The sequence below is a fragment of the Dreissena polymorpha genome, chromosome 15, assembly GCF_020536995.1.
Source record: "Dreissena polymorpha isolate Duluth1 chromosome 15, UMN_Dpol_1.0, whole genome shotgun sequence".
Lineage (NCBI taxonomy): Eukaryota > Metazoa > Mollusca > Bivalvia > Myida > Dreissenidae > Dreissena > Dreissena polymorpha.
Window position 1 is genome coordinate 61,203,869 of NC_068369.1, and position 20,584 is coordinate 61,224,452.

General features: G+C 36.4%; 1 protein-coding gene across 5 annotated transcripts; it reads left to right on the forward strand.

Annotated features, from left to right (window-relative positions):
* The first annotated feature begins 9 nt into the window (after nucleotides 1-9).
* On the forward strand, nucleotides 10-16,353 carry LOC127859499 (glucose-6-phosphatase 3-like). Of its 5 annotated transcripts, none has more exons than XM_052396980.1 (8): nucleotides 10-157; nucleotides 3,386-3,455; nucleotides 4,132-4,289; nucleotides 10,144-10,250; nucleotides 11,311-11,392; nucleotides 14,462-14,580; nucleotides 15,090-15,332; nucleotides 15,895-16,353. In XM_052396980.1, exons 2-8 carry the CDS (start codon nucleotides 3,396-3,398, stop codon nucleotides 16,203-16,205), a joined length of 1,080 nt encoding a protein of 359 aa, XP_052252940.1. In that variant the 5' UTR covers nucleotides 10-157; nucleotides 3,386-3,395; the 3' UTR covers nucleotides 16,206-16,353. The 5 variants fall into 5 exon arrangements, with proteins under 5 accessions (XP_052252940.1, XP_052252942.1, XP_052252943.1 ...); XM_052396982.1 differs by having other exon boundaries at nucleotides 55-185; XM_052396983.1 differs by having other exon boundaries at nucleotides 76-191.
* The last annotated feature ends 4,231 nt before the right edge of the window (nucleotides 16,354-20,584 follow it).

Here is a 20,584-nt window from a genome sequence, read left to right on the forward strand (position 1 = left end):
TAAAAAATAGAATTTCCTGTCGCGGAAAATATCACAAATATCACGTGACTTCAAAACGAAAGTGAAACCGTTTGCCTGTGGAATAAAAATGCTCACATTGTGACATCAACGACAGGCGACGTGTCTGTTATAAGCGTGGTCCCTGCAAACTTTTGAGGTTTTATTTTAAAATATCATGGTATAAAGTATTGGTACAAATACAATATCTCATAAGTTTTCCACGTTAATTCTGAATGACTTAGGGTTAGTTTGCCATTATTTCCTAAGGACATATCACTTTCAGAAATTGTCAGAAGTGGGTGGGGTAATGTTAAAGAATAATTCCTTATATAAGCATTCTATATTAAGTTTGGAACAATATGCACAATTAAAAAATCATATACTTCATAGATACATGAACCAGTTCTAATGAAATCTTTCAAAAAGAGTAAATAATCATATTTTTTCACCTTAAAAACCACTTTCTTCTTCGGCGACCATAGTTCTGGCTACCATAACTTTAAATGTCGCTTTTTATAATTTTTTGACAGGCGCAACTTTAAAGGTATGTCAATACAGGTATGTCAATACTATATAAACTGTACGATGAAGTTTCATTAGCTAGGGCGACCAAAGTCCTTATTTTCTTCATAAATCCACTGTTACCAGCTGGAACATACACCACTGTAGAACATAGTGTTAGTCTAAGACAGGGTTTTCATTAGGATTCTTTGTAGCAGGCTTTAGAGTCATTTGAGGAGGCCAACCTGCTAGGGGGGTCCGGGGGCATGCGTCCCCTGAATTTTTTTTGTAATAAAGGTGCCAAATCGTGGCTTCTGAGCGATTTTGGTCACATATTTTACATGATTTTCCTCAGTTAAAATAGAGGATATTAATGTGAATTGTTAAGTCCTCAGGTTGCATCAACTCTCAGGGGTGTCAATTGTCCCAAATTTGAAATCCTGAAAATAAAATCTGGGTGCCGATAGGGCCCACAGTGGGTTCAGGGCACACCCTGGACAGGGGGCCAGAGGCCCCCGGAAGCACCTGCAATTTAGCTTATTTGAAACAAAGACATCGCTTCTCCTGAGCTTTAAGACACCTGTATTTTTAAGAGATTCAAAACAGAAAAAAATACTTTGGCTAGCAAATATCACAATCTATTTCTTGAAATTTTCATGTAGATGCATGGGTCTGAGGTGGAATGTCCCCGTCGGGGACGAAGGGCCCGGGCCCTAGCTTAATGTATAATTTCTGTGCAGTACATAACATGTATTCTTTACAGTAATAATGAAAATCTAAATTAAACAAACACTGGAAATTTTAACATTTTAATAAGTTGTAACTTCCAATAATGAAGATGACATTTCAAAATATATAACTAAACCAATTTAAATGACTAGTCCACAAGTAGTTATTGCAGATAAGACTCACCCTCCTGTAAAATGTGGTAACAAATAAATCCACTTACCGCTCGGAGGATCAAAACTCCGCGGAGAAACCAAACATCAACTAAATCTGTTGAAAATCGAATAAAAAACGAAATGTAAGTGTAGCAGGAAAGTGCATTTATACGGAGGTTCCGGTAAATGATATAACGTTAACAAAACTGGAACAAGATAACTTCAACAGCGAACTATCGTTCTTACTCGAAACACAAACGAAAAAGTCGTTTATTTTTCTGTTTTTTTTTACATATTCAATTGTTGACTTTGTCACAGTTTGTGACCTTGAATCAAAGTCGTACAGTCTCGTTACCCGCTCCGTGATAGGACAATTATATCGATTCGACTAATGAGAAAGGAGTTAACATATATCGGTTAAGGTTGTTTACATTTGTACTTCCGTTTCAGACATTTAGTTTATTAACGAATACTAAATATCTCGCCATCGTCGTGAAAATTTGCCGATGTTTTTTTTTTAAATTTTCTTTCTGAATTTGAGCCGGCCTGAATAACATTTGAGGCGGTCAAATCGGCCGCCGGCCGCCTCCTAATGAAAACCCTGCTAAGAGTATAATTAAATATAACACACTAAAAACACTGACAAAAGATTCCTTTTTTGTAAGAAAAAATGTAAACAACAGGAGTCAAAAAATAGTAAGAAAAAAGTATGGTTGACCAGAAATGATAAATATATATTTTATTGAAACCTTTTGAAAATGTGTAAAACATCACTTTAACAAACACATTTATATATCATTATTTACACTTTTTGGTTTTAAAACGTTTGTATCTTCATTCTTCACTTCTTGGTTTTAAAGCATTTTGTATTGGGAAGAGGACAATTACAACGAGCGAGGCATGGTATAGGGGAGATAACCCTGGGTTATGGTTAGGTTAGGGTTAGGATTAGGGGTCGGGTTAGGGTTAAGGTATGGGTTAAGGCTAACCCTAACCCGATCCCTAACTCAAATTCTAACCCTTACCCTAACCCTCTACCCCCCCCCATGGGCATTACAATACAATGCCTCGCTCATTGTCGTTGTCCGCTTCCCTTTTGTATTCTCACACATGATTTATTTGCTGACTTTTTATGCCCCCCTTCCAAGAAGAGGGGTTATATTGCTTTGCTCATGTCGGCCGGTCTGTCTGGCAGTCTGTCTGTCGGTCCGTCCACCAGGTGGTTGTCAGACGATAACTCAAGAACGCTTGGGCCTAGGATCATGAAACTTCATAGGTACATTGATCATGACTCGCAGATGACCCCTATTGATTTTGAGGTTACTAGGTCAAAGGTCAAGGTCACATGTTAAGGTCACAGTTACTGGAAATAGGCATTTTAAGGATTTAGCATGGTCCAAACAAGGGAAACAACTACCGTTTATGCATGTTCTTTTTGTTACAGCATTTGCCTCCCTTGTAATATATTTAAATTTTACAAAATGTAAGGCTAACTGCATTTTGGTAATGCATTGTATCAATAAACATCCCCACCACCACCACCACCACCACCACCACCACCACCACCACCACCACCACCACCACCACCACCACCACCACCACCACCACCACCACCACCACCACCACCACCACCACCGCCGTTGTTCACACAATGGCTGCTACTACAACTTAAAGCCCATATAGGGGGGCATGCATGTTTTGCAAACAGCCCTTGTTTGTTTTTTTTTTGTTTTTTTTTTATGGTGCAGCATGTAATAATTACATCATTATATCAGACTGTCAATGTGGTTTTAAATTATAACAAGTTCTCACTATTACTATTAATGAACTGTGAATTTTCATATGAAGTTTAGTTCGGCATATCAAGAAGATAAAAGGAGTCTATGCATAATGCATGTGCGTAAAGTGTCATCCCAGATTGCCTGTGCAGTCCACACAGGCTAATCAGGGACAACACTTTCCACTTTTATGACATTTTTCATTTAAATGAAGTCTCTTCTTAGCAAAAATCAAATGGACCTGCTACATGAACAAGGTGTTGTGGTCATCCAGTTCCTGCAGAGGCAGTTTGAGGTTGGTAATTTTTACATTCTGTAATCTACATGCATAGACAAAAGTTTCTCAATATTTAATTTTGAAGAAAATAAAGATAAAATAAAATGTAAAAAGCATTTTCGGATAACTGTTTTTTTTTAGAGATTTAATTGCTAATGCTAGATCTCTTTTTATATCCCCCAGTCTATACTGGGCGACATATTGTTTTTGCCCTGTCTGTTTGTTGGTTTGCGTCAAACTTTAACATTTGCCATAACTTTTGCAATATTGAAGATAGCAACTTCATATTTGGCATGCATGTGCATCTCATGGAGCTGCACAATTTGATTGGTTAAAGGTCAAGGTCATCCTTCAAGGTCAAAGGTCAAATATATGGGAGGGGGGGGGGGGACATAGTGTTTCACAAACACGCCTTGTTCAAAATCAATTTTTAAATCAATTTTATTACTGTAAGTGTAAAATGGGGATATTTATTTATTCAAATCTTACATTACAGTTTGCTAGGATATGGTTGTGTATGTACTTGACAATTATTTTTAAAGAAAATGTTTTCAACATTTCCTTTAAAAGTGTTGACAAACTGTGCACAGTCATGTAGTGGGAAAGCATTGTTCATGATCAGCCAGTCAAGACACTGTTATTACAGATGGCAATTTTCCTGCTTTAAATTTGTCATCACATTGCTATATTTAAGGACTATGCTGGATTGATGCAGACGATTTCTCATTTGGGTGATCCAAGAAATGCTTTCTTGATTTACTTCCCATTGGCCTTCTGTCTCCACAAACCTACAGGTGTTCAGGTTCTTTGGCTCGCCAGTTTGTCAGAATGGATCAACGCTTTACTCAAATGGTAAAGTTGTTAAGAAGTTTAATAATTCTCAAAGTTTAATTAATATGGATATAAGCACACACAGTTTTTTTAAACTCAAATTGATGTAGAAAAGTGCACACAGATCTTTTTTTTTTTTGACACACCCGGTAAATGAGAATGTGACAGTGTTTAAATATTTCTTTGTAATATTCCATAATATTTTAATAGTTTGATATACTTAGTTGTTTATTTCTTAGCTCCTTATAAGTATCAGATCTAATAAGTGATTCAACAGTCTTTACATATAAATACATCACCATCATCATACAATGTAACATAATATTTTTCTTTGCAATAACAACACTGTTTTAGCTTATCTTAGCACATAGTGCTGATGAGCATTTGGGATAAATTGTTGTAGGTCGTCCTTCAGTGCATGTGTGCAAACTTTTTTTAAATTATGAGTTCACCTCCTACACTCCTAGACAGATTTTAACAAGACTTAAAAAGAATGGTCCCTTGATGACCTTCTTTAAAAGTTGTATAAATGGTTCTTGTCTGTCAAATATATAGGTCACCATAGCTAAAAATAGCTGATGAAAAGGAAAACTTTCTTCTTTGAAAATATTCCTATTTGAGACCATAAAGATCAGGCGTTTACAATTATGTGGGTAGCATTTTGGAGTGGTCCACTACAATGTTTGATAAAATTATGCCCCTGGCGTCCTTAATGGCCATGACTCAGTGTTCATATGATTTATATGGACTTATAGCAAAATTATCTAAAAACATCTTTTAAACGACAAGGTCCATTTGGCATAGAACATGATGTTATGATGGTCATCTACCACATGTTTTCAAACCATTTCCCTTGGTTCAATATTGTCTCGGCTGTATAGAACACTTGTTTTGTTTATATGTATATAGTTAAAACTTGTATATAAATATAGTACAAAAGGTTGGGTATTTCTTTGAGTCACATTCTCTTGTGGTCTCCTACCAAGTTTGTTCAAATCATGGCCTCAGGTCAAATTTGGTCTCCTCCTGTGGTGGTAATTTTTTTTTTCTGATATGCATATAGTGAAAACTCCCATAATATTTTTCTCTGAAACTGCAAGGCCCAGAGAATTGGTATCTTATTAAAGTTTTCTACGAGTTTGTTATCCCCCTCCATATGCGGAGGGATATTGTTTTGGCGTTGTCCGTCCGTCTTTCCGTCCGTCTGTCCGGAGCCATATCTTGGAAGTCCTTTGGCAGATTTCATTGAAAATTGGTATGTGTATATATAAGAATAAGAGGATGATGCACGCCAAATGGCATTGTACACCATCTGTTAATAACGGAGTTATGGCACTTTATATCTTGAAAAATTGCATTTTTTTGTGTGTCCCGAGCCATATCTTGGAAGTGCTTCGGGGGATTTCATCCAAACTTGGTATGAGTGTATATATATATATATATATATATATATATATATATATATGGATAAGAGGATGATGGCATATGGCATTGTACACCATCTGTTAATAACGGAGTTATGGCCCTTTGTATCTTGAAAAAATGCTTTTTTGAGTGTCAAATATAACACTTTTGTGTTCAGAAGCATATTGCCGGGGGATATCAATTCAACGAATTTGCTTGTTAAAATTAATTCCCCCTGTGTCAAAATTGGCGTCTCCTCCGGGTTTTTTAACCAGTTTTCCGAAGGAAAAAACTGGTTATTAGATTGGCGAATGCTGGCGGGCTGGCTGGCTGGCTGGCTGGCTGGGGGGCTGGCTGGCGGGCGGAACAAGCTTGTCCGGGCCATAACTTTGTCGTTCATTATGAGATTTTAAAATCATTTGGCACATTTGTTAACCATCATTAGACGGTGTGTCGCGCGAAGAAATTACGTCAATATCTCCAAGGTCAAGGTCACACTTTGAGTTCAAAGGTAAAAAATAGCCATAAATGAGCTTGTCTGGGCTATAACTATGTCATTCATTATGAGATTTTAAAATCATTTGGCACATTTGTTCACCATCATGGGACGGTGTGTCGCACAAAAGAATCACGTCAATATCTCCAATGTCAAGGTCGCCACGACTAAAAATAGATTAATCTTAAAACAAACTTACAAAGGGGGTTAATTTTGTTTGTTCATTTCATAAGTTCAGTTTGAGTTGTCACCCTTTATCAGATTTTTTTTCACAATGAAAACCTGGTTTTGTGACAATTTTGTCCCTTGTTTGTTTATGTTATATGTATACAGTGAAATCTTAAAAATATTCTCCTGAAACTAGAAGGCCCAGAGGTTTGTTACTTGGCATTTAACATCATACGTTGGTCCTCTACAAAGTTTTTTTTCCTTTGGTTTATTACTGTCTCCTCCATTCAGCTTACCTTTTTCACTTATGCATGTATGTACCAGTATAAAGTTAAGATACTAATTAACTTCTCCTATGAAACCACAGGTCAAAAAGGCCAAGCTTTTGTTATGTAACGTCATATGGTGGTCCTATACCAAGTTTGTTATGTGACGTCATATGGTGGTCCTATACCAAGTTTGTCTTAGGGTCAAAATTGGCCTCATCCCGGAAGTAGCTTTTGTCCCTTGTATGCCCTTCCCTTATATGCCCTTCCCTGATACAGAGGTTTGGTATTTGTTATGATGTTCATTTACTAAATTTGTTGAAATCATGTCTCTGGGGTCTAAATTACCCTGCTCTGGTTTTTATTAAACGTAAAACATGACCACAAAGAGGCTACGCAGTTTTACTTATGTGACTAGTGTTACATTCGGAACGCTCTAAAATGTATATTTTTGCCCTGTCTAATGAAATCTTGGCTTATTTCCTAAATGTTAATGGATACATCACAAAAGGTTCTCAGAACAGCTCAATTCCTTCAGGTCTCAAGCGAGCAATCTGGTGGCTGGAAGACAAATGTTGATAAAACGCCTATTTTCAATGGCCTGATTTCTTATCATTCCTCCCATCGAAGAGGGGGTATATTGTTTTGCACATGTCGGTCCGTTGGTCAGTCCGTCCCCCGAATGGTTTCCGGATGATAACTCAAGAATGCTTATGCCTAGGATCATGAAACTTCATAGGTGCATTGATCATGACTGGCAGATGACCCCTATTGATATTCAGGTCAATAGGTCAAAGGTAAAGGTCACAGTGACTCGAACCTGTAAAATGGTTTCCGGATGATAACTCAAGAACGCTTATGCCTAGGATCATGAAACTTAATAGATACATTGATCATGACTGGCAGATGACCCCTATTGATTTTCAGGTCACTAGGTTGAAGGTGAAGGTCACAGTGACTCAAAACAGTAAAATGGTTTCCGGATGATGACTCAAGAATGCTTACACCTAGGATCATGAAACTTCATAGGTACATTGATCATGACTTGCAGATGACCCCTATTGATTTTCAGGTCTTAAGGTCAAAGGTCAAGGTCACAGTGACTCAAAACAGTAAAATGGTTTCTTGATGATAACTCAAGAATGCTTACGCCTAGGATCATGAAACTTCATAGGTGCATTGATCATGAGGGGCAGATGACCCCTATTGATTTTCAGGTCACTAGGTTAAAGGTCAAGGTCACAGTGAATCAAAACAGTAAAATGGTTTCCCGATGATGACTCAAGAATACTTAGGCCTAGGCTCATGAAACTTCATAGGTACATTGATCATGACTGGCAGATACCCCTATTGATTTTCAGGTCACTAGGTCAAAGGTCAATGTCACAGTGACTCGAAAAAGTAATATGATTTCCGGATGATAATTCAATAATGCTTACGCCTAGGATCATGAAACTCCATAGGTACATTGATCATGACTGGCAGATGACCCCTATTGATTTTCAGGTCACTACGTCAAAGGTCAAGGTCACATTGACTCAAAACAGTAAAATGGTTTCCGGATGATAACTCAATTATGCTTACACCTAGGATCATGAAACTCCATAGGTACATTGATTATGACTGGCAGATGACCCCTATTGATTTTCAGGTCACTAGGTCAAAGGTCAAGGTCACAGTGACTCAAAACAGTAAAATGGTTTCCGGATGATAACTCAAGAATGCTTACACATAGGATCATGAAACTCCATAGGTACATTGATCATGACTGGCAGATGACCCCTATTGATTTTCAGGTCACTTGGTCAAAGGTCAAGGTCACAGTGACTCAAAACAGTAAAATGGTTTCTGGATGATAACTCAAGAATGCTTACACCTAGGATCATGAAACTTCATAGGTACATTGATCATGACTGGCAGATGACCCCTATTGATTTTCAGGTCACTTGGTCAAAGGTCAAGGTCACAGTGACAAAAACGTATTTACACAATGGCTGCCACTACAACTGACAGTCCATATAGGGGGCATTCATGTTTTACTAACAGCCCTTGTTCTGACGTCATAGCAAATGATGACGTTGAAGTAAACAAACACTTCGAAGTCAACTTGGAAAACCAGCGCTGTTTCTTTGAATTTTAAAGTATTTTTACTCTTTTTGAACGATAAACGACCACAAAATAATAGGATAAATAGAATATTATGTGAGTTTTGGATAAAGATCAAGTTTATCATGCTCGGCACGAACCATGTTAGCGCTCGGCAAGCCTCGCGCTACATCGGTTCTAAGCCTCGCATGATAAACTTGGTCTTTATCCAAAACTCACATAATATACTCTACTTCTAGCTCATATGAGCACGAATGCTCTAGTTGAGCTTTTATGATCACATTATTTCCATCTTAATGCATTGTGGGCAATGCGTCATCAGCTTTAAGCTTGTCACCACTCTAGAGGACACTTTCTCATCCATTCTTGATGAAACTTGGTCAGAATGTTTATGTTTTTTGGGCAATCTCTAGACCGAGTTAGAATCTGGTTTAAGTGTGTAAAAACTATGTCACCAGTGTCGCAGCAAGGAGTTTGCCCTATCATGATATGTGAAAAAGTATCTTGGCACAAATGCAATATGTCTCATCTTTCTACCGCAAAATTTAAACTCTTGCTTGAAAGTTCAAATTTGTCCATAAAACATCTTCAGACTGAAACTTTGTCATTCATCATACTAGATTAAGATAACTTACCACTAATGTCAACCATGAAGACACTTTATGTGGTAAAAGAGAGGTTCCATGTTTTATGGGAGCAGTCTTGAGATCTTTCCCAAGACACCAAGTAAACATACTTGTACTTTTAACAGTGTATTATGTATAGATGGAATAAGACATACCACTTGGAATGGCTTGGTTCAGTAAAATATACTGGTTTATAACAAAAAATGATTCAAATCATGTCCTTTTACCGTAATAAGCAAACCTACATATGGTTTTCCTTAGCTGTGCCAATGCAATACATGAGGGCAGTTTAAAATTAATTGTTTTCCCTTGCATGCATGCTTGAACACAGTTTCATTTGTGTACTTGTACTGAAAAATGTTAATTTATTGCAATACCTCAATATTTCTTATAAAAGCTCACTTTTGTCTGAAAACGGCTCATTATTTTATAAAAACAGCTGAAAATAGCTTTAAAAGGCTTGCTTTTTATAAAATCATTTACATACTTTTTTGAAATTGCCAATAATTGCTTCAAACAGATTGTTTTTGCTACAGTCACCCTTTCTAGCTCAAAAGCAAAGACAAAAATGGCCATGCACAACCAGCATAAAACCAGAACAGCCTGCAAGTAACTGGCAGTCTGTTCAGGTTTTATGCTGTTTGCTTCTCATTATTATCTCAGCGTTTTTAATGAAGCCATTAAAACTTTGATATAGTAAGAAAAGTATTAATTTGAATTTGCAAGAGACTACAAACACGTCAAAGTGCTTATCTAGGGGGTTAAGAGTTAAAACAGATCAACATTTCAAATATCCTCGTTGTCCTCAGGGTACTTCACGGTGAGCGTCCCTACTGGTGGGTCAGGGAGGCTGGTCGTTATGGAGACAATGAGACCATCTTGCAGCAGTTTTCAGTCACCTGTGAGACTGGGCCTGGTAAACCATCCATTTTTGTTTGAATGATTATTTTTAATACTGTGTCTGTTTTATCCTTCTTGTGCTAAAAATGTCTATTAAAATTATGATTCTTCAAATTATGCCTTCTGTATGTATGAACAGCCCAGTGGGCATCAAACTTGTGCGAACATTGCTGCAACGTAATATTTAGGTCACAACGTCGGCAACCATTACCAAACTTTGCCACAACATTGCATCAAAACATTACCCGGACGTTTCATCAAACGTTGCAGTTTGGTTGTGACAATTGTGTATATGAAAGTTTTCCCGACGTTTTTTTCCAACGTTGCTGCAACTTTTTTTTTCCAACGTTGTATTTAGGTTGCATTCAAATGTTGCAGTTTCAAAGTGGGCATCCAACGCTGCTGCAACGTTGTATTAAGGTTGCATTCGAACGTTGCAGTTTGGTTGTACCAATGGTCTTTATGAAAGTTTTCCCGACGTTTTTTTCCAACGTTGCTGCAACGTTTTTTTCCAACGTTGCTGCAACGTTTTTTTCCAACGTTGCTGCAACGTTGTATTTAGGTTGCATTCAAACGCTGCAGTTTGGTTGTCACAATATCCAACGTTGCTGCAACGTTGTAATTAGGTTGCATTCGAAAGTTGCAGTTTGGTTGTATCAATGGTCTATATGAAAGTTGCAGCAACGTTGGATGCCCACTGGGAGAGAAACAGAAAATGACAGAGGGCAGAATTTGAAATATCATAATTTTAATTGATGTTTTATGCACAAGAAGGATATATACTAAAACAGCTTTAAACAATAAATTCAGGTCTGTCCAATAAATATATAAGTTCTTCAACCTATAAAACCAATGTCTTTTATAAACAAAAGTACAGGTATTGTCTTTCATTTTGTGGGATTGATACGTTTTTAAAAGGGATTAGTTCTTGACTTATTTTATAAGATTTTATTTGTTAGCTACTTTATGAACTGACCACTGATATTTTATTACAGTATTTCTTGTATCTGGCACAGGTACAATCTGTTATCACTGATTATGGTTCTTTTACTTGTGTTTCTACTGCTTGTCTCTAGGGAGCCCCTCAGGACATGCCATGGTTACTGCATCTGTGTTGTTCTGCATGGTGACGGCTCTACTGAACGCTTGGAATCCAAGGTTTGCAGTTTTATTCTTTTAGAGAATAAGAGGGGGGGGGGGGGGGCAGTTTTCTTATATTTATATAGTACAAAAAACTTGTGAACACTCTAGAAGTCACATTTTTTGCCCAATCGTCATGAAACTTGGTGAAAAGATTGGTTTTATATATATCTCAGATGAGTTTGCAAATGGTCTCGATGGGTCAATACACATGGCTGCCAGGGGTTGGGGCAGTTTTCCTTATGTGACTCTATAGAGAGAAACCTTGTGATTGAACACTATAGAAGTCACATATTTTGCCTAATCATCGTGAAACTTAGTCAATACATTGGTTTTATTGATTTCTTGGACAAGTTGGAAAATGGCTCAGATTGGTGAAACACACTTTTAAGCTCACCTGATTGCTTAGGTGAGGTTTTAGGATTGGTCTTTGTCCGCTGTCCGTCCACGTTTGGTTTGTAAACACTCTAGCATTCACATTTCTCAAGCATTCTTTATCAAAGTTGCTGAAAGATCTCGGTTAAGTTTGATGATTAGCAAAATCTTATAATTAATGTCACCATTTCAAATCTTACAAAAACAAAAACACTCCCTACACCAGAGTTGTGGTTCAATTATGATGAAACTTGACAAGGATGTTTATCTGGTCAATATCTAGGTCAAGTATGACATTAGGTAAAGATTGAATGAACCGACTCCTCTCAGGTGAGCGAACTAGGGCCATCTTGGCCCTCTTGTTGTCCATTGTGAGCTGTTTGCCTTGTGAACACTCTAGAGACCACATTTATTACCAAATCTTCTTGAAAATTGATCAGAACATTTGTTTCAGGATTGAGACTGGTGCCCATCGGTTAAAAAACAAGGTCAGATTGTCAAATACTAGTAGAAGAAAACGCTTCTGAGAAGCAAACTTTTTAGTCCAGTTTTCAGGAAACTGGGTCAGAACACTTTCTTAATAAATTCTCAGCTGAGTTTGAAACTTAGTTATGTGGGGTCAAAAACCAAGTCACAAGTTAGAATTGAAGAAGAAACTTGTGAGCACTCTTGAGGTCTTTTTGATTTCCAATCTTCATAAACTTGGGTCAAAAACTTGAAACATCGTCTGTACATTTGTTTCAATGACATGTTGGACAAGTTTGAAACTGGACCACTTGGAATAAAAAGCTAGGTCTCAAGGTCAAATCAATATAAAATGCTTATGGAGGCTAGAGGCTACATTTATGTAAAATCTTTATAAGTTTTTTATCAGAACATTTGTCACATTTAAATCTCAGCTGAGTTTGAAACAGGGTCACATGGGATCAAGAGCAAAATTACTAGGTCAATATAAACAAAAAGTTGTTGAACACTCTAAAGGTCACATTAATTGCCCAATCTTAAGAAAATTGGTCAAAATATTTGTCCTAATGATATCTTGGACCACTTTTAAACCGGGTCACATGGGGTCAATAACTAGGTGTTCTTTTGATTAAATAAAAAACTTCTTCATTTCTACACTGATTTACTTCAAATTGATACTGAACATCTCTTATGGCAATACGGTCAATGTCAACTATGCATGGCCCTATTACCAACCCTGGGGCGCCTAGCCCTCATAGACCATGCTCACCCAAAAATTTAACATAACTTCTTCATTTATTCACTTATTCAATTCAAATTAATATTAAACATGTCTTATGACAACACAGTCTATCTCGATCATCCATGTCCACATTACCCACCCAGGGGCCCCACCAACATAGGCCCTACCCACCCAAAATTGCCTTTTAACAAGTAAATTCGTTGAATTGATATCCCCCGCCATTATACTTCTGGACACAAAAGTTGTCTGGACGGATGGACAATTCCGATGTGCATCATCCTTTTATCCATATATATACTCATACCAAGTTTCAATGAAATCTGTCAAAGCACTTCCAAGATATGGCTCCCGTCACACAAAAAAACATTTTTTCTAGATACAAAGGGCCATAACTCCGTTATAATCCGATTATGTACAATTCCATTTGGCGTGCATCATCCTCTTATCCATATATATACTCATACCAAGTTTCAATGAAATCTGCCAAAGCACTTCCAAGATATGGCTCCGGACACAAAAGTGCCTGTCGGACGGACGGACAGACGGAAGAACGGAAAGACAGACGGACGGATGGACGGACAATGCCAAAACAATAGTGCAACCGTGCACTAATTGGATTTTTTATCTGACCCCTGGGTCAAAAGTTAGTAGCATGTGCATTGCATGTTGTTAGTAAAATGAGTGAAAATGTCCTCATTTTACCCCATTTCCCCCATAACTTTTGGCCCAGGGGTCGGATAAAAATTCCAAACAGTGCATCGTCACACATTTGCTCATAGCTGCCATGTGTGTAAGTTTCAAGGTTCTAGTGCTAATAGTGTAGGAGGAGATAGTGGCCAGGATGGACAGATGGTGGAGCCACTTGTAAAAGCGTGATAATAATTACCATTAATGTTTACCATGTCAAGACAGTGCTGCGATTACAACACTCTGTCCTGATCTAAAATGTCAATGTCACATATAGAGGTCAAAATTCAAATCAATCATAACTTGTCCAAATTGTAACATTAATTAGACGAAACAATTTAATAAATGTTTATCTTAGGGATACAGTGTGTCATGTTTAAGACAGGTATTCCTTGTTCAAATGTAAGGATCACTGTTAGAGGTCAAAAGTCTCATTTTGGTATTATACGTATTCTGTATACAATTTGTCTTGTCCATAGGGACATCATTCCTCTATTAAGTTTAATACAACTTACAACAACTGCTTACCAAATGAAAACAGAGTGCGGTGTGTAAAATTCCTTACGTTTCTACTTCAAAGGTCAAATGTTCGCGAACAACATATTTTATTAATATTTTTTTACTGGAAATTTCTTATTTAAAAACTCCGTTTAGATTACTATAAATGGCATTCTTGACAACAGGCACCACATGTTTCTGAAATGCATCTAGTATTTCTTGTTATTTGTTGTGACACTTTGACACATGGAGGGGGTATATATGACTTTGTGCAAGAGAAACCAAATTTAATTCACGTTTTGCATTTGTGTGTGCTGCAGAAAGATGTTCAAATTGTTAATGTGGACTTTGTTTGCTGTGTTTATGCTGACTGTCAACATTTCCCGCCTGTTTATCGCCACCCACTTCCCCCAACAGGTGGTCCTTGGAACAGCTCTAGGTAGGAACTTTAAAGCTTGCATACTCAGCTGTACTTTAGAATGCTGCAAATTATTTTTTTGCATTTTATTGATTGTTAGGTGTTATAGCAAAAAAATATCAGCTTTGATGGTTGAAGTCGTACATACATTTTATGGTTTTAAATATTGGGGGAAAGGCAAAAACATAGTTTCCTTTTCCGCGGCACAACTGAAATGCATTCATCAAAACTGAACATAATTTAAGTTGCAGAATGGCGACTCTTTGGTGCGTTATAACGTTTGCCTCGTGCACGTGCTGCAGTATGCACATATACATTTTGTTGTAGACCCCATTAAGAAAACAACATCAACAGTATATATTGCAATGACTATCATTATCAGAATATTAGTTACAAACCATGTTCTACTTTAGGATTGTTATATGTTGAACAAATCCATTTATTTTTTTGTTGAGCAGAAATGTTTTTATTGTTTGCATCGCAGGAAGCAGATATCCCCTGGATTCTATGTTGTGTTCTGTTTTTGTTAGGAATACTGTTGACAGTGTCCCTGGCGAGGTTCCAGTTGGCAACCGTGAACTACCCAGTGTGCTTTTCATCATCATTTGTAATTCTGACCTCTTGCGTCACATTGTTCTATATGTTCCGCTGGATTGGTCTTGACCCGCAATGGTCCATTGCTATGGCCACCAAACATTGTGAGCGCAGTGACTGGATACATCTAGACACCACACCATTCAATGCAGTGTTTCGTGATGCAGGGGCTATAATAGGTATGCAGCTAAATATGTACTTGTAAACACGTATAGCATTGCTAATTTGACTTTTTATCTCCACCAACGTATTGAATTTAAAATTGTGTGGAATACTTGACAGACAATAAACAATTTGGACACATTAACCAGCAAGCTACGAATGTTTACTCAAACATGTTCGTGTGCAATTGGATAATATTCATTTTTTTTTCAGTAGAAAGAATTATATTGTTGGGGTCATACACCTAATTGTGTTTTGTAATAAATACTTACAAGTCATAATGTTAATGAACATGTTAGCCTCATTGGGAAAACCGGGCGTTATGTATATGCATAAAGTGTCATCCCATATTAGCCTTTGTAGTCCGCACATGTTAATAAGGGACGACACTTAACTTGAAATTGGAATTTTTTGTTTAAAGAGGGTCCCTTTTAAAGGAAAATCTAGTTTAAGCGGAAAATATCGTCCCATATGAGCCTGTTCTGACTGCACAGGCTAATCTGGGACGACATTCTACGCACATTCATCATAACCAGTTTTTCAAAAATATGACTCATTTGGGCTTGCTTTATCTTCCAGGGCTTGGTGTCTATCAATTTGTTGCCACAAAAAGCAAGTCTTCGAAATTACATCTTGCGGTGCATAACCCTCTACCATTCATCATCCGGCTGTGGCACATTGTTTGCGGCATATTTCTGTGCCATTTAAGTGAAAATGTAAAACCCGGCCAGAATAGTGAGGTGTTTTTCTACCTGTGCACGTGTATGAAGTTTGGATTGCTGGTGTTTGTTGTAATGCTTGTCACTACAGTGTTTTCACCCGAGAAACTAAATACCAAAAGTAGCGCAGACGATAGACATGCGTATGTAGGGAATGACAAAATTGAATAAATGGAAAATTAGTATTATTGCAGGTAATAAATACATTATGAAGTTTTCTGTTTTGTAAGGTACACGTTTACCTTAGAGACAAACTGTCTGCATAATGTATGTATGGACTTCATAGATAATGGTGAATAAAGAAACAACTAAAACATTATCAGATTTTTTCATTTGACGAATGTTTTTAATGTACAAAGTAACAATATACATCATCAGGGGGAGGTATAAAACCCGGAACTATCCGGAAATCTTTATGGTAAAACCCGGATCCGATATAAATGGTTATAACTTCATTATTATTCGTCCGATATTAATTATAATGGTACCGTTGTAAAGAAGATCCTCTACAGATTCTAACCATATCAAAATATTTTATGGCAGGGTCGTAGTCGGCCTGTAAATCGCGGACAAAGTCGGCCTGTTTTAACGTTTTTTTTTACACACGCAAATGCCGAAAAGAAAACCCGGATCCGATATAAATGGTTATAACTTCATTATTATTCGTCCGATATTAATTATAATGGTACCGTTGTAAAGAAGATCCTCTACAGATTCTAACCATATCAAAATATTTTATGGCAGGGTCGTAGTCGGCCTGTAAATCGCGGACAAAGTCGGCCTGTTTTAACGTTTTTTTTTACACACGCAAATGCCGAAAAGAAAACCCGGATCCGATATAAATGGTTATAACTTCATTATTATTCGTCCGATATTAATTATAATGGTACCGTTGTAAAGAAGATCCTCTACAAATTCTAACCATATCAAAATATTTTATGGCAGGGTCGTAGTCGGCCTGTAAATCGCGGACAAAGTCGGCCTGTTTTAACGTTTTTTTTTACACACGCAAATGCCGAGAAGAAAACCCGGAACCGATATAAATGGTTATGACTTCATTATTATTCGTCCGATATTAATTATAATGGTACCGTTGTAAAGAAGATCCTCTACAGATTCTAACCATATCAAAATATTGTATGGCAGGGTCGTAGTCGGCCTGTAAATCGCGGACAAAGTCGGCCTGTTTTAACGGTTTTTTTTACACACGCAAATGCCGAGAAGAAAACCCGGAACCGATATAAATGGTTATAAATGCATTATTATTCGTCCGATATTAATTATAATGGTACCGTTGTAAAGAAGATCCTCTACAGATTCTAACCATATCAAAATATTGTATGGCAGGGTCGTAGTCGGCCTGTAAATCGCGGACAAAGTCGGCCTGTTTTAACGGTTTTTTTACACACGCAAATGCCGTAAAGAAAACCCGGAACCGATATAAATGGTTATAAATGCATTATTATTCGTCCGATATTAATTATAATGGTACCGTTGTAAAGAAGATCCTCTACATTTTCTAACCATATGAAATCAACAAGAAAAAATAAAACATTGTCATATATATAGCGCTTTACCTTTGCAAAATTCTACATTACATAAAGAAGTATCGTATTTGTTAAAGTGAACATGCTTGACATATTTATAATGCATTATTACAAGTAATATAGTGCACACGGAATGTGACCTTTAACTTTATGCAATCCACATTTTTAAGCGTCGTATTGTAACAGTAGCAGACAACAGGCATCAGGTTAATAAGAATAACTGATGTATTTATAGAACGTGAATAAAATCACCAATTAACATGTTTTGAAATTACAAATAATAGTATAACATTATTCATCTATCAATAGTCATTAAAAGCTATGTTTAAAAGCAAATAATATCAAAATGTTTGCCGAAATAAACAATTGTGCTGTGTTTGTGTCACGCTCTATTGGTATTTAAGTCGGTCCATACAATCACCGAAAAGCACCGAAAGGCACTCAATTTCTCTCTCTATATATGCAATATATCGTTTCTAGCGTGTGTTAACGGGTTTAATTAGTTATTAATGGTTATATGAATGTATGTCTATACTACATTTTGCCCAAAATTGGATTAATATCGGCAATATACCGACCGAATAGCAATTCATGTCAAGACCGAAAAGCAATCAATTTCTTGTATATAAATGAAAATTTGCGTTTCTATTGTGTGAGTAACGGATTAAATGAGTTATAAATGGTTATATTTTATGCATACTTATACTACCTTTTGTTTATTATGATGTATTAATGCCCAAAATTGGATAAATATCGGCAATATACCGCCCGAAAAGCACTTCATGTGACGACCGAAAAGCACTCAATTTCTCGCTATATATATGAAAACTTGCGTTTCTATTGTGTGTAAACGGACTAAATTAGTTATAAATGGTTATATTTCATGCATATTTATACTACCTTGTGTTTATTATGATGTATTAATGCCCAAAATTGGATAAATATCGGCAATATACCGACCGAAAAGCACTTCATGTGAAGACCGAAAAGCACTCGATTTCTCGCAATATATATGCAAAAATGCGTTTCTATTGTGTGTTAATGGACTAAATTAGATAAAAATGGTTATATTTCATGCATATCTATACTACCTTGTGTTTATTATGATGTATTAATGCCCCATATTGGATAAATATCGGCAATATACCGACCGAAAAGCACTTCATGTGACGACCGAAAAGCACTCCCGCGACAGCACAGAATCACCGAAAAGCACTCAATTTCTTCATATTTTCATGAAAGTAAGCCATAAGTGCCGTTTATAATGGATTGAAAACATGTACGTATTAATTAAGTAATTAATCACTTCGTTAAATATTGATTTAAGTGTAAAGATCACGCACAAAAGTATTTTTATTTGCAACCGAAAAGCACTATCGCGCCAGCATAGAATCACCGAAAAGCACTCAATTATTCTATATATACATGAAAGTAAACTATAAGGGCCGATTTTAATGGAGTGAAAAAATGTACATATTTATTTAGTCAATAATGACTTCGTTAAATGTTGATTTAAGTATAAAAATAAAAAAGGCAGTTCTTCTTTTCATTTGCATCAAATTAAAGGTTAAAGACCGAATGTTTAAAAAAAAACTGCTATTTTATGAATATATATCAAGCACGTACACTTAACCAAAAAATACGATATTTCTTTATTTAATGTAGAATTTTGAAAAAGTAAAGCGCTTTATACATAACAATGCTTCTTTCTGGTACTTCTTGAGTAAATAAACAACAATGTACAGCTTATTATATTTGTACATAATTTATAAAAAGAACTATGCGCGTCCCATTGAACGTTGAGTTAAGCGAGAGTTGAGAATTAAATTACACATTCATTGTTTCATTATTTCTTTTTTACATTGAAATGATTAAAAAATTAAGTCAGAAAACCAGCTTTGCTGCATTAAATGACCTTTAACAAAACGCCATCAGACCCGAATGAATACACGTCATTTATTCCAAGCAGGTAAATAACAAATACTATAATAAAACAGGGGAAGTCTACACTGTGTATAAGCAACCTGCTGTGGGTATCGTATCAGCTCAATACACAGGAACATGGTCATAATGGCTACTGTACTGGAAAAATTGGATTTACAGTCAAAATAACCAATTTCGTTTAAGTCTACACTGTGTATTAGCAACTTGCTGTGGTGATCTTATCAGCTCAATACACAGGAACATGGCTACTGTACGGAAAAAAATGGATTTACAGCCAAAATAACTGATTTCATTTATTGCTGAAGTGGTGTGTATTTAAATTAACAACGAGCATTGATCCACCTCACCGTTGCACATTATATTAAATTAATTAATTTAATGAACTAATTAAAGGCGGCGCTAATAAAGTGTGAAGGTGGAAATTAAGAAATAAGATATATTTTCGCATGACACTGAATACACACGATACATGGATAAAATATAAATAAGACACATTTGAATCTTTCATTTCTCCAACAAAATAGCACGTAGTCACATATATCAGATAGCTTAAAGACCAGAAAACAATATAAGTTAGACACATTTGCATCTTACATATCTTAAAAAAAACAAACATGTGAATCTAAAGCAATACATTTATTACTGACACTACCTTTTCTATATGTTGGCGGACAGCATAAGTTCAAAGAAGGAACCACAATTAAATAAGATCCATTTTCGAATGATAATGATTGTATAGCAAGAAGTCATATATTAATTCTAGCTAAACTTGCATTAGTTAAAATAATTGTGTTCATTAAGTTCACATCAATCTGTTCTGTAAAAAGAGATAGAACAGATTAAAGACGGCGCTAATAAAGTGTGAAAGTGCGCGTGCCTTTGAACGTTGAGTTAAGCGAGAGGTGCGAATGAAATTACACATAATTAAAAACTGATAATATTGTGTCACCTTGCATTGTGCTAACATCAATAACTCAAAAGTGTCTCGATGCTCGCGCAATAAATGGTTTTAATGGAACCATTAAAATCGCTATTATTAATACAAAGCACATGAACTAA